Raw genomic sequence first — 13,862 nt, forward strand, 5'->3', positions numbered from 1 at the left:
ATACTGTGTATATTTGCTCCAAAGTGTTTCATCATAATATTTCAGCCAGAGAAGAACACCAAAAAACATTTAATGAACAAAATCTAATCCTAAAATATCAGAGGTTTGAAAACTAGCTGCAAACTTCACATCTGTAATATTTCATAATATAGTTATAATTATTACAGCATGTTTGTGTAATTTTATTTAAATTTATTTCATATTTAGAGGAAAGTGTTTAAGCATTAATATATTCCATAATGTATTTATTTAAATCTTATTTTGATGTGTGTTTTTATTTATGTTTTATCTGGCTTTACATTTAAAAAGTAAAATAACCATTTAAAACTACATTGTGTATTTGTCATTACTTCAATATTTTTGGATGTCCCATTTATGTCAGTAACAAGGCCCAATCTGTTCATCCACCTCTCACTCCATCCCACCTCCACTTGTGAGCAAGACTTGTAGAAACTTGGTCTTAGCCCAAAGGCACCAACAAAACCACTTCATCTTCATAAAGCAAAGATGAGATCTGGAGTTTCCTCCCCACAAAAAACACTCTCTTTTCCACAACTGCGCCTTGTGATACCATTTTTGAACACCACAAACAGGATTAGAGGCAAGGATGAAACTTGAACTTGGATGAAACCCTGATGAAATTCAACCCACACCAACAATGAGTCAACTGTGTGTCAACAATGTGGACGCCGCTCCTGCTGAAGTATTAAGGGGACCAAATAGTCCTTAAAAACTACCCTGGCACCCCATGTTTCTGCAGAAGCCCCCACAGAATGCTTGTAGAAATAGTCATAAGCAGTGCTAAATTTGAGCCGGATCCTGGAACTAGCTTATTTCGACAGGGTGCGTTCCGATAACTGTTTGCTTGAATCATGCAACTCTCAGGCTTACTAATAATAAATTTATGAAAAAATACGACAAACAAATAAAACAAATAAAACTTGGCTATCCATCCATCCATCCATTATCTTTACTTGCTTATTCCATTTTTGGGTCACGGGTGTCGCTGGTGCCCATGTTCAGCAATTACTGTGCGAAGGGCGGGGTACACCCTGGACGGGTTGCAAGTCCATCACAGGGCCACATAGAGACAAACGAGACAAACAACCATTCACGCTCTCACTCACACCTAGGGACAATTTAGAGTTACCAATCAGCCTAACATGCATGTTTTTGGTCTGTGGGAGGAAACCGAAGTACCCGGAGAAAACCCACGCATGCACGGAGAGAACATGCAAACTCCACCCAGAAAGGCCCCTGGACCGGGGTTTGAACCAAGGACCTGCTTACTGAGAGGCAGCAGCTCTATCAGTTGCGCCACCGTGCTGCCCGAAACTTGGATATGTAAACTGAAAATAATTGCATAAACACAAATTTTAAACACAACAGTGTAATGATTTCAGGAAACCCAGATTGGTACGAGACAAGACTCCACAAGGTAAAATCTTAACAGTGTTTATTATGTACAAGTGAAAATTTTACACCTGGTCCTCAGGAGCCCCTGGGAAACAAGGAGAAGGTCAGGTGGGTTTAAGTGAGGGTTGAATCTTGCAGCTGATAGTATTATATTTTCTCTTACTGGTTTGATGCTTTTGGTAGAGCACCGAGGTGAATCCAAATGGGTCCAGAGAGAGAGATGAATTGGCACGGCAGGCAAGTGGTTGGAGGAGCTATAGACAATGGAGGGATCTCTTGAGTAGGGATGGATAATTTTTTTATCAAATCTATACTGATCAAATTTTGCTTAGCACCTGAATCTACCAGCACTGAAATGGGGAGACTATCTTGTACAGTTTGTATTATAGTTTTTAAAGTAAGTCTACAAGTGGAGGAGGGATTGGAAGTACCCACCAGTATCTCTTTCTTTACTGGTGGGCACTCTTGTTTCCCCGAAATGGGCAATTGCGCAAATAATGTCCTGAATTTCCACAGTATATGCTTAAGTTTGAATTTCTGCACCTCTGCCTCTCCTCCGGAGATAGACGAGCACACCCCACCTGCATCAGCTCTGGCAATGAAGGCAGGCGAGTCGCTGTTCCAATAGGTGAAGACGGCAACCCGGAAACAAAGTCCCTCAGGGCCTTGTAGTTTAATGGAGCGTTTTTGTAGGCGTTGTGCTCACCTGCCGCTGCCGTGAACCCGGAAGTGGGGAACTTCTGGTAGTTGTGGTTCCTCTCATGTAGACATTCCCTGAAGTGTTCGTCGAGGCAAATAGCGAGATTTATGAGGTCATCCAAGCTGTTAGGTTCATTGTGGCAAGCGATCTGGTCTTTAATGTCATCTGACAAGGAATGTAGGAATGCACCTTGTAATGAAAGCTCGTTCCAGCCAGTTTGGGCAGCGATGACGCGGAACTCAAGGGCGTGTTCTGATACTGGTCGTCGACCCTGGTGTAACCCCAGAAGTTGCTTTACGGCGTTGGCTTGTTGCATAGGCCAGTCGAATATTCTGCAAAATTCTCTCAAGAAAACATCAAATGGAACAGAGTCCAGATCATGAGACAGTAGGAAGGAGCTGGCCCACCTTAGTGCTTCGCCCTTGAGTTGGCTGACAAAGTAAGTGATCTTAGAAACGCTGGATGTGTACAGTTGGGGAGCTCCCTTAAAGGCTAACTTGCATTGAAGAAGAAAACCTCCACAATGCTCAGGGTCTCCAGAAAAGAACTCCGAGGATTTTACCACTAATTGCTGAGCCGTGGGATTGCTCTCAGGGATAAGGGCGGTAGCACCGGACTCTTGGGGAACAACAGGTGCTGCAGAGGATGAAAGTCTTTGATTAATTGAGAACACCATGCCTTCTAATTCTTGCATGTTAGACTGAGTGGTTTGCTGTTGCAACAAAAGGCGTTCAAGAATGCTTTCTAGTTTGTCAATTCACTCTCCCTGAGAAGTGGACGGAGCTTGCTCGCTCCTGGTGTCATTCTGGGTCTTGCTTGGCTGGAGCATTTCTGTAATGATTTCAGGAAACCCAGATTGGTATGAGACCCGAAATGAGACAAGACTCCGCAAGGTAAAATCTTAACAGTGTTTATTATGTACAAGTGAAAATGTTACACGTTGTCCTCAGGAGACCCTGGGAAACAAGGAGAAGGTCAGGTGGGTTGAAGGGAGGGTTGAATCTCGCAGCTGATTGTGTTATATTTTCTCTTACAGGTTTGATGGTTTTGGTTGAGCACCGAGGTGAATCCAAATGGGTCCAGAGAAAGAGATGAATTGGCACGGCAGGAAAGTGGTTGGAGGACCAGGCACAAGGACGACGAACAGTATCAAGGCAGACCAGGACCTGAAGGAATCCAATGAGGCATGATGACTGGAAACGCAGAGAACAAGGTAAATAACTCTTATATATCACAAGACAGGCTGGAAGCATAAGTACCATAGGAAAGCACAATGCTCCAGCAAAGAGTAGAACTTGACTGCTGCCTTAAGTAGTCGAGGACCTCATCAGGGAGATGGACAACAGCTGGTGGCAATTAGCAGCCATCTTGGAGAGAGGAGATGCAGTCAGTAGTACTCTTACAAACAGCCACTTACAAGCATAAAGAGCTGCCCTTTCAAGTAGCTTTTCCGTGTCTACTCTTAAAATAATCTCAGTCCCTAAAAGAGTGGTGGGGGTTAGTGCCAAACGAGCTAGTCAGGCAGTCGTTCGAGGGCATCAGCCCACAGGCAGCAGCCATGATCAGACAGAGGAGGCACCTGGAGCTTTCACATTGTAGGGTTTTTGTCCTGTCTCTGTCTGTTTCCTCATGTTTTCTGTTCAGCTCTGTTTTTCCTCCTTGTGTTCAGCCCCTGTCTCACCTGTGTTTCATGTTAATCACTGCAGGTGTCTGTCGTTGTCCCAATCAGTGTCTGTGTATATATTCAGTTCCTCTGCATCTTGTCTTTGTCTCCGGATTGTCCTTCAATTGTGTCTTGGTTTGCCTCCCGTCATGTCTGCTTTGATCTGTTCTCAGTACCAGTAAGTGGCTGCCCTGTCAGCCTTTTGATTTTGTTTTTTGAGAATAAATATTTAGATTTTTTTTACCTCGAGCCTCCTTGTCATCTTCCTGCACTTGGGTTCAACACTCCTGACGGCAGATCCTGACAGAATCCCGAGACCATTACTGAACCCAGCAGGAAGATGATAACTTTGTTTGAGTTTTTGGTCCGTGAGGTGGATAAAATCGCTCAACGAGACAGAGAAAAGGAGGAGAGAAAGAAAAATCCATTTTTCGGGGCCCGCCTGGCCATTAAACCCGGGTCCTCATCCTTTACGTCTCACTCCTCCTAATCTGCTCGTCACGCTGCTGCACTCCGCTGCCCACCACCTCCTCGTTCTCCTCCTGGCTGTCCCGCACAATCGTCTGAGAGAGGGGGGCGAACTGCTGGTCCTCCTAGAATCCAGCGCAGGGAGGAGAGAGCTTCACAGGTGAGGGGGAAGCCCAGCCCTCGGTCGCTGGTTGAACGGCGGAAGATTTCACTGGTGGGAGGTACACGTGTCCACGAGAGGAGCGGTCCGGCTCTCTCTTGCTGGAGGAGTGAGGGGGGAGTTCGCTGGGGGATAGGAACCCATGCTCACACTTGCCGGAGGAGCAGTCCAGCCCTCTCTCACTGGAGGAGCTGGAACGGTGGCAGGCTTCTCTGGTGGCGATGTATTTTGGTCCGCCCAGCCACGAGGAGGTCCACGCAGACACTCCTCCATCTCCTGCTGCAGCTCTTTCTCTGCCACCTGCTGCAGCAGCCCAAACTCCACCACCTGCTGCAGCAGCACTGATCCCATCTCCTGCAGCTGCAGCTCCAGACCCTGTCCCTGCAGCTTTGATCCCCGCTTCTGCAGCGATTCCCAGCTCTCCTGCTGCAGTTCTGGTTCCAGTTCCTGACTCTCCGGTTGCAGCTCTGGACCCATCTCCACCGGCTGCAGCCCCGGACTCGGCTCCCAACTCTTCAGCTGCCAGCTGCAGCACTGACTCCTTGCTCTACAGCTGCAGTCCAGTCTCCTGCCTCTTCTACTGCAGTTATGATTCCTGGTCCACCCGAGATCCTCGTTCTCAGCTCTTCTGCTGAGGTCCTCACTCCGGGCTCGTCTCCGGAGGTCCTTGCTCCTGGCTCGTCTCGGGAAGTCCTCGCTCATGGCTCGTCTCCGGAGGTCCTCACTCCTGGCTCATTTCCGGAGGTCCTCACTCCTGGCTCGTCTCCAGAGGTTCTCACTCCTGGCTTGTCTCCGGAGGTCCTCGCTCCTGAGTCTACCACAGAAGATCTTCAGTCTGCAGAGAGCTCAGGGTCCTTGCCTTGCTGCACCCATGGTCAGTCTTTTGACGTCTCTGCTCCTGGCTCGTCTCTGGAGGTCCTCGCTCCAGGCTCGCCTGTGGTCTTCGTCCCCAGCTCGCTTGTGTTCTTCGTTCCCGACCTGCTTGCGGAATTCCTCACCCCTGGTTTGGCACTGGAGGTCCTCATCTACCTGAGTCCGGGCAGGCAGAGATGGACTCCTCTACTACCCAGGAAGGGACGGTCCCCTGGTCACTCACTGAAACCATGGTCTGAGGGTGGATGGTTTCCTGGCTGCCCCCTAATCTCTTGTCTCATTAAGGATGGTCACCTGGTCACCCTCCTGAGTAATGGTCCTGCCCTGAATGTTATCCTGACCGTCCACCTTGACTCTGGGATGGGATCTGGGGTCTTTGTTTTTTGTGTTTCCCAGGGTTTATTCCTGCCGTTTTTTTTGTTCTTTTGGTCCTGTGTCTACTCGTCCTGCCTCCCACCCAAGTTGAATGCAGTTTGTGTTTGGGATGTCATGAGCCATCACTTGAGTGGGGGGTACTGTAGGGTTTTTGTCCCATCTCTGTCTGTTTCCTCACGTTTCTTGTTCAGCTCTGTTTTTCCTCCTTGTATTCAGCCCATCTCACCTGTGTCTCATGTTAATCACTGCAGGTGTCTGTTGTTGTCCCAATCAGTGTCTGTGTATATATTCAGTTCCTCTGCATCTTGTCTTTGTCTCCGAATTGTCTTTCAATGGTGTCTTGGTTTTGCTCCCGTCATGTCTGCTCTGATCTGTTCTCAGTACCAGTAAGTAGCTGCCCTGTCAGCCTTTTGATTTTGTTTTTTTTTTAGAATAAATATTTAGATCTTTTTACCTCAAGCCTCCTTGTCATCTTCCTGCACTTGGGTTCAACACTCCCAACGGCAGATCCTGACACACATGTGGAGTCGGACATCAACGAGCAGGGACAGTGTCTGACTCTGAACCATCAGGTAAAGTGTATGTGTGTGTGTGGGTGTGTGTGTGTGTGTGGGGGGGGGGGGGCTTTGTTGTTAGGATGCATGACAGAAGCAGTTTACAAATGTAGGTAAACGTAGATGTTTAACAACCTGTTAAAATACTCCAAAAATGCAGGAATTTTGCTATTTGCATTCCGGCATAGATCAGTTTACAAATTAAGCCCTGGTCATAAACATTTTCACAAGAGTAAAGATCAAGCTGATGGTGTGATTCTACACAACCATCATTGAGACCATCCTCTGCTCTTCCATCACGGCATGGTATGCCAGGGCCACTGCCACTGCCAGGGACAAGCACAGACTGCAGCGCATTGTATGCTCTGTGGAGAAGGTAATCGGACCAGAACCTTTCTCCATAAGAACAGTTGCTTCCCCTCTGCCGTCGGACTCTTGAATACTCATAATCATTTTACTTTATAACTCTGCTTTAGTCAATTTATCATTGTATTTTAACTGCACTACTACATTTGAATGTTTTTCTGAATATTGCATTGTATTGTATTGTATTGTATTGTATTGTATTGGTGTACATAAGTTTTTCTTTTGTCTTTTATAATTTATTTGCACCTTTTTGCCGAAGCACGTTCCTAGTCTGTGAATCTTGTTCTTTTACAATGGTAATAATAAATTGAATCTGAAAACTACAAAAGTTAGGCAATGTTGTTTAGAATTGTAATATTTTTTCATATGTAAATACAAAAAATGTCACTGTAAACACATAAATCAGGAAACCATTAGAATAACTGTACACCAAAGACTGCATATTTTTCTTTAATATTTTATATTATTCTGTCAAAAAAAAAAACATAACACATTCCCCCAAAATATTGCTGAAATAAGTTTAATCCCAATTACAACATTTCCATCTAACTTGTAAACATTTTGAATTCACTACTAGTTTTTGTTCATTAAATATTTTTTAGAGTTTTTCTCAGGTTGTAGTATTATGATGAAACACTTTGGAGCAAAAATACACAATATCAGTCCAAAACTGGAGGCCAGAATAGCAAATATCTCCACAGCCACAGTAAACTTTCCAGGAGAGCTGACATATGCTGGGATGAAGGTGATCCACACTGCACAGAAGATCAGCATGCTGAAGGTTATCAGCTTGGCTTCATTAAAATTATCAGGTAGTTTTCGAGCTAGAACAGCTAACACAAAGCAAAAAACAGCCAACAGGCCAATGTACCCGAGCACAGCCCAGAAGCCAACAGCAGAGCCTAATGCACATTCCAGGATGATCTTCTCCTTGTATGTAGTCAGATTTTTCTTTGGAAAAGGAGGACTGAGAATCAACCAAACTGTACAAATTAAAACTTGAATAAATGTGAAAAACACTACAGTCATCCTTTGTTGTGGAGGCCCAAACCATTTCATGACATTACTACCTGGCAGTGTAGCTTTGAAGGCCATTAAAACCACTACAGTTTTTCCAAGAACACAGGAGATACAGAGAACAAAGGTGATACCAAAAGCTGTGTGTCGCAGCATGCAGGACCACTCAGAGGGAGCTCCAATGAAAGTTAATGAACATAAAAAACACAGAGTCAGAGAGAAGAGCAGCAGGAAGCTCAGCTCAGAGTTGTTGGCTCTGACAACTGGAGTTGTTCTGTGATGAAAAAAAATAACCCCTGTTATGATGGCTAGACAGGCTCCACTAACAGATAATGCTGCCAGGATGATTGAAAGAACTTCATCAAATGAAAGAAACTCGACAGGTTTGGGGAAACACGCATCTTTTTCCAAATTAGGCCAAAATTCACTGGGACATGAGAAGCAGTCAGTAGAATCTAAAAAAAAAGTAATGACTGTCAGCAACATTTAATTGATAAACATGAATGACATATATTTGCTTACCTGTCATATTACTGATCTCTCCTTCAGGACATGGTATGCAATCATAGCAGCAGATGGGTTTTCCTTTCTGCAACACTTTACGAGTTCCTGGAGGACAACTCTCAGAGCAGACAGAAACCGGTACCTTTTACAGACACAAAGTAAAATATTTTTTAATCTCTATTGCATTTAGGATCATTTTACAAATGTAAAATATGCTGATTATTTCTCATTAGACTCTACTTGTGTTCCGCTCTGTGCCCAGGTTAGATTCCTATTGATGTTAAACTCCTGTCCTTTTGGCAGCGATGCGTCATAGTATCCTACTGTTACCAACTCAGTGGTTCCACTCTCACTCTTCTGCCAGTTGACCAGTTCATAAAAAGCCACGGGATCCCCATTTTGATCAAAGGACACAGGATAACCATTTTGGGAAAAGTTTACCATTTTCAGTGTGGCAACAATCTGAAAAACACCTCGAAAGAAAGAAAGAAAAAAGAGAAGGTGACAAAAACAATGCAAAATGGACTAAGTTTAAGTTATAAAAAATGTATAATCTTTTCATTTATACTGACCTGCTTCAACTCTAACGCAGACTTTTTGTCACACTCAATTATGGATTTTTTTTCCTGACACACTTCATTGTGAATGGCATGAGCTACTGCATAAACAGCCTTGTACACCATGTTAGGAATTCTAAAATCAGATGTTTCAGTGTATGAAATGTTGAGATTTTTTATGTCTTCATTTCCATCACACGCCTTCTTTTTTGCTTCAGCAACTAAAATCAAACAAAAAAAAACAGAGAAAAACATTCTCATGCTTAAAAGATATATGCTAACAATATTCTAAGTTCACATATATTTTTAAATTCAAAATCATAAAAAACGGGCAAACTTGCAAAAACTAAATATGAGATTACTTTCATTGGCATGTCACTGTTTGAATTTTCTAATATAGCAAACATAAAAAAATATACGTAATGAATAGAAAAATTAATAAAAGTTTAAATTTAGAATGTGATCCTTTTTTATAATCCACATATGTAGAAAAAAAAAACTGGTTTCACTGTGTGTTGATTAACACATTTGTTAGTTTTTTGTTAAACAAACCATATTTTGTTAACTTTCTCACTTTTTGTCAGTGTGCAGTTAAATGCATCCTCCCAGAACTCAGTAAGCACCGAGGAGGCCGCTACATCAGTGGGAGAGAGATCCAACAGGAAGTCTCTCAGTCCTGGGATGACAGATTGCTGAATGGCAACTCCAATGGCTCCTGCACAGAAACTGAATTTCATCAAGTTTGGGTCAGTTACCCAGGATTCACTTCCAATCCACTGACGAGGTGGTGGAGGCTTCAGAGCCAGCTCCTCCAGCAGGAACTTCATGTCTCCAGAAGCTACGAATGCCACAACGACCATCGCCGTTGACCTGAAGCAATGATTTATTCAAACAGCCTATATTAAACTCACGTATACAAATTTTCACGTACATAGATAGCCTGTTCACATATGTTTTTATACATTATGAACACTCGCATAGTCACTGATATGCAGGTCTATGTAAATATTACCAGATACACAATAAAAATGTGTGAATTAAAAACCTGCGGATAACATCAGCCACATTCTGGATTTTGATACGTGGGTCAGTTCGGTAGAAGGATTCAGAGTACTCCACACAGATCCCCTCCCTCTGTGCTGCATCAAGAAAAGATGCCATGCCTTTATTTCCATAATCTGAGTCTGAACGGACAGCACCTATCCAAGTCCAGCCAAAGTGTTTCACCAATTTGGCCATAGCATCAGCCTGGACTTTGTCGCTGGGAATTGTTCTGAAAAACGTTGGGTACTGCTGCTTGTCAGACAAACAGGCACAAGTGGCAAAGTGACTCACCTGTTAAAAACAAACAACATAAGTATAATGTAAACTTGTAGCAGAACAAATAAATAATTTTTTTTGTAAATGATAGTTGCAATAAAAGGTCAGAATGTTTACTTGAGGGATATTGAAGGACCCGATGATGCGAGACATGCTGATGGATGGTGTGGATCCAGACTCTCCAACAACAGCCATCACCACACCAGACTGAGAACAATTACTGCCTTTGTAAAACACAGGGTCCAGGCCATTTGACACCTGAAAAGCTACATGAATAGCCACCGGCACAGAGGCGCACGCATCATAGATCTGATATCCAAGTTTGACGCCTGGCAGCAGCTCTGTGCTGTTGTTTATCTCCTCGAGGGCAAAGATCATTGTGCGAGAGAAGCGTAGTTCACGACTGTTAATACTGCGCAAAAACATTTATAATATATCAGTTTTGAAGCTGATGTAGCATAAAGTCATTGAACGTTTTTTTTAAAAAGAAGCACTTTTTCAAGCATGGAGAAAAAGCTGAACGTTAGAGATCAGTTCAAAACATTAAAAGGTACCCAGTGGGGACAAATAGGCAGGTAAAATTTAAGAATTGTGCATAGATATATATTAAATATACATTTTATGAAGAAATAAATACTAATGCAATGCTCAAAAATTGTCTAAACAGTAAAAAAAAAGTTTTTGTAAAGCAGCTAAATACTTTGTATGCCACTTCTACACTGTGCAAATGTAATACGTCGAAACATTTCTTCTCTCAACACTTCTTACTAACCTCCCTGTGCAGCTAGGTGGCTCAGGCATGGTGGTGTAGTTATAAATCTTTGTGTCCTCCTTAAAATGGATGGAAAAAGCCCCCCCAATAGTATAGTCCCCTTCCATAGAGAAAGCAGGTGAACGAGTGGTACCCTGCAGGCTACATTTCAAAGAGGAAGCCCCAGTTGTTACCCTGTCAGCTCCATCTTCAGAGAGTTCAGTCAGTTGTTTGAGACTGTCCACAGACCCACCCAAACCAATAACAGAGTTCATCTCAAACCAGCACATAGCCAGTCTCAGGCCAATGAGGAAAACTGATATCTCCATCCTTCAATTGTCTCCTTGTTGGTATGAGTGTGTGTTTATTGGTATGAGTGTGTGTTTATTGGTTTTTATAGCTCTGTCTTGAAACGTCATTATATGATACAGGATGGAGAACATGTCGTCACCTAAGGGTTTTTAAATTTACTGGTCACATTTGACCCGTTTTGAAATTTGAAAGCACTAAATATCCCTTAAATTACATTTTATTAACTTGAAATTTGCTGACTTCTTAGAAAGTAACTAAACATACTGTACACAAAAAAAATGAAATATTTTAAAATATGCTTTTTTCACAGGTGCTGCAAAAGGTCAGTACGCTAAGGCTATTATGGGTCAAATTTGACCCGTATCTATTAAAATGGATTTTACATTTAGCAGTGTGGGTAATACCCAGGAAAAGGGGGTTTTAGAGCCTCTGTCTGTGTTCCCACTATATTTGCCCAAGTTCCTGCTGAGATAGAAACCTGCTAATCTTTGAAGGGTCGTGATGGAAATCTCAAAACAGTGGAAGAGTAAAGCTGCATAAGAGTGGACATATACTGTCAATGTCAATTTATTTATAAAGCACAAGTCTCAACAGTCTGAAATGTAGAAAAAAACAGCTAGATTACAAGGCAGTGTAAAATACTAAAAACATGAACATGTCTGCATTGTTTCATTGGTGTTAATGTCATACTGCTTTAAATCATAGAACAGTGAGAATTGTTTTTGATTATTATTCCAGCTATCTATCTATTTCCTTTTACCCCCTTTTCCTTCGCAGGTTGCAGGGTTGAGTTGGTGCCTATCTCAAGAGGTCATTGTATGAGAGGACTGGTACACTGTACAGGTCACAAGTCCATCACAAGGCACTGATTCATTTTCCCTAATATTTTTTCCTTTACCTGAAATGTGCTTAAAAAAGAAAGACTAACCAATACTTTCTACAATATAATGCAATACAAAGTATTATCCTGATGCATGCTCAATAATCCTGGTAGAAAAATCCAAAAAAGTTACAATGCAAACAGTTTTGTTTTACAGTTAAACAGTTTTACAATGGGATTGCAAACAATACAAAGTATTTTTTGCAGTCCCATTGTAAACTTAACTGTAATGTGACTTTACTGGGATTATAAGAATCACTGTTTAAAACCGTGGCTCCCAAAATTAGAGTGACGACCCCAGTGTGGGTCATCGAACACTAGGGTGGTAATCTTGAGATCATAGTGATTTAAAAATGACTGCTGATAGCATATTTTTCAATAAATATAATATGAAAAATAAAATGTACAAATGAGCAAAATAAATGTAATGGTCATAAACAAAAATAGTGTTGTCATCTCTTAGATTTATTGAGCCAGTTACCAATGTTTTATGCATCAATCAAAGACTCTAAAAGTTGCAGCTCAGTCACTGTTGTTTTGTTGGTTGTGAGCTGAAAAGTTTAGGAACCAGTGGTTTAAATATCTCTTATATCTTGATAGTTTTAATCATCAATTGTATAATATGTCATTTTCTTTCATTTTTTATTTTCATTGATTCATTCATTTTAGCATATGTTAATGAGTACTGCTTTAAGCTGGGGAAATGTGTCATTGTTTCAGTGTGCATTGCAAAATGAGATGTGACAAATAAAGTTAACAAGCAATATTGAAAGTAAAGCTAAATAAAATTTCAAAACCAGAAGGTGATTAAGTTGAGCAGAATTTGGTTTCATATTTAAAGAATCGGACTTATTGTTCAAAGGACTTGTGCCAGAGTTGGCATGTTTCTGATTCTCTGCACTGAAGTCAAATGGAAAAACAGACTCACACAAATGTATTGCAATGCTGCTATCTGGTGGACATCGTGGTGAAGATTAGACTCTTTCAGAAATTTAATTTCTTGGAATTTTATTGTTACGTTGTTATGCAATCTAAAATGACAAAGAGCTTATGATTAATGTTCTGCTGATTGCTTAAAACAAAAAAGGTATTTTGTGGTACAGTTCTGTCATCACAGCTGTCTTTATTTTTATACAAATGTTCAATTCATAAAGAGGGGAAGGAAAATGATTACAAGCATGAACTTTGTTGTCTGAAACAAGTCATATCATCTAGTACACATTCATATTTTCTGCTATAGTTTAGCAGTAGTTGGAGTATTTATGTGCACAGAGCACCACAATGTTAAAATGGTAAAACTTTGGGGAAGATGAATTCACTGCAGAACTACAAAATAAAGAACAGTAAACTAGAGTCAGAGACGAGTTTTGTACCCTGCATTAGCAACTGGCAAGGCAAAACAGTACAAATAATTTTTTTAAATAAACTTTGATTTTCAAAGAAAACAAAGCTCTGAGGTGAAGTAACCAGATTCTTGAGTTAACCGATAGTTGAGACTGTTTTTACTTGCCAACTCTCTGGCACTGCCAAACAACTCATTATGCTTTTGATGTTTGAATTGTATAATTAACTGGACCCAGAGTGTGAAGATATGGGATTGAAACAAATTGCTAGCAGGTGCTGACAATCAGGCGTCAGTCAGTCACCTGACAGTCTGCACCTGAGGTACCACAAGCTCAAAACAAAAGTCTATAGCAGAATTAACTCTTTGGCATTGTGATTTTACTGATGCTTCCAATTCACAATTAACTCTGCTGCTCAACCCACAAATGAATTTTCCCTTCAAAAGTGGCTAAATTTAAGGGGCAATACGTAGGCTTTCAGAACAGTATACAATTTTAAAATTTGTGTCTAGAAGCATTCCAAACCCCACATGAACATATATATATATATATATTTTTTTAATAATATATCCGTAGGGACATAGGGTACATCACGGTGGTCAC

The 13,862-nt window shown here is 41.6% G+C and overlaps 1 protein-coding gene and 1 pseudogene across 1 annotated transcript; both read right to left on the reverse strand.

Moving 5' to 3' along the window:
• Positions 1-4,680, reverse strand: part of LOC119410919 — an 11,350-nt pseudogene extending 6,670 nt beyond the window's left edge.
• Positions 4,681-7,148: 2,468 nt separating this feature from the next.
• On the reverse strand, positions 7,149-10,852 carry LOC119410663 (extracellular calcium-sensing receptor-like). Its single transcript, XM_037677548.1, has 8 exons — positions 10,746-10,852; positions 10,091-10,385; positions 9,699-9,988; positions 9,228-9,523; positions 8,669-8,874; positions 8,337-8,558; positions 8,115-8,238; positions 7,149-8,047 (listed from the first exon to the last, which is right to left on the reverse strand). Exons 1-8 carry the CDS (start codon positions 10,850-10,852, stop codon positions 7,149-7,151), a joined length of 2,439 nt encoding a protein of 812 aa, XP_037533476.1.
• Positions 10,853-13,862: the final 3,010 nt, after the last annotated feature.

Source organism: Nematolebias whitei, chromosome 6, assembly GCF_014905685.2.
Source record: "Nematolebias whitei isolate Nwh7 chromosome 6, NemWhi1, whole genome shotgun sequence".
NCBI lineage: Eukaryota > Metazoa > Chordata > Actinopteri > Cyprinodontiformes > Rivulidae > Nematolebias > Nematolebias whitei.

Excerpts from the sequence above, each read along its gene's own strand:
- LOC119410663 (XM_037677548.1), bottom strand. The coding sequence starts at position 10,852 with ATGGAAGGGGACTATACTATTGGGGGGGCTTTTTCCATCCATTTTAAG. Across the intron at positions 9,989-10,090 it reads GGTCCTTCAATATCCCTCAA|GTGAGTCACTTTGCCACTTG; the intron begins GTAAACATTCTG and ends TGTTTTTAACAG. Across the intron at positions 9,524-9,698 it reads GTGGCTGATGTTATCCGCAG|GTCAACGGCGATGGTCGTTG; the intron begins GTTTTTAATTCA and ends TCATTGCTTCAG.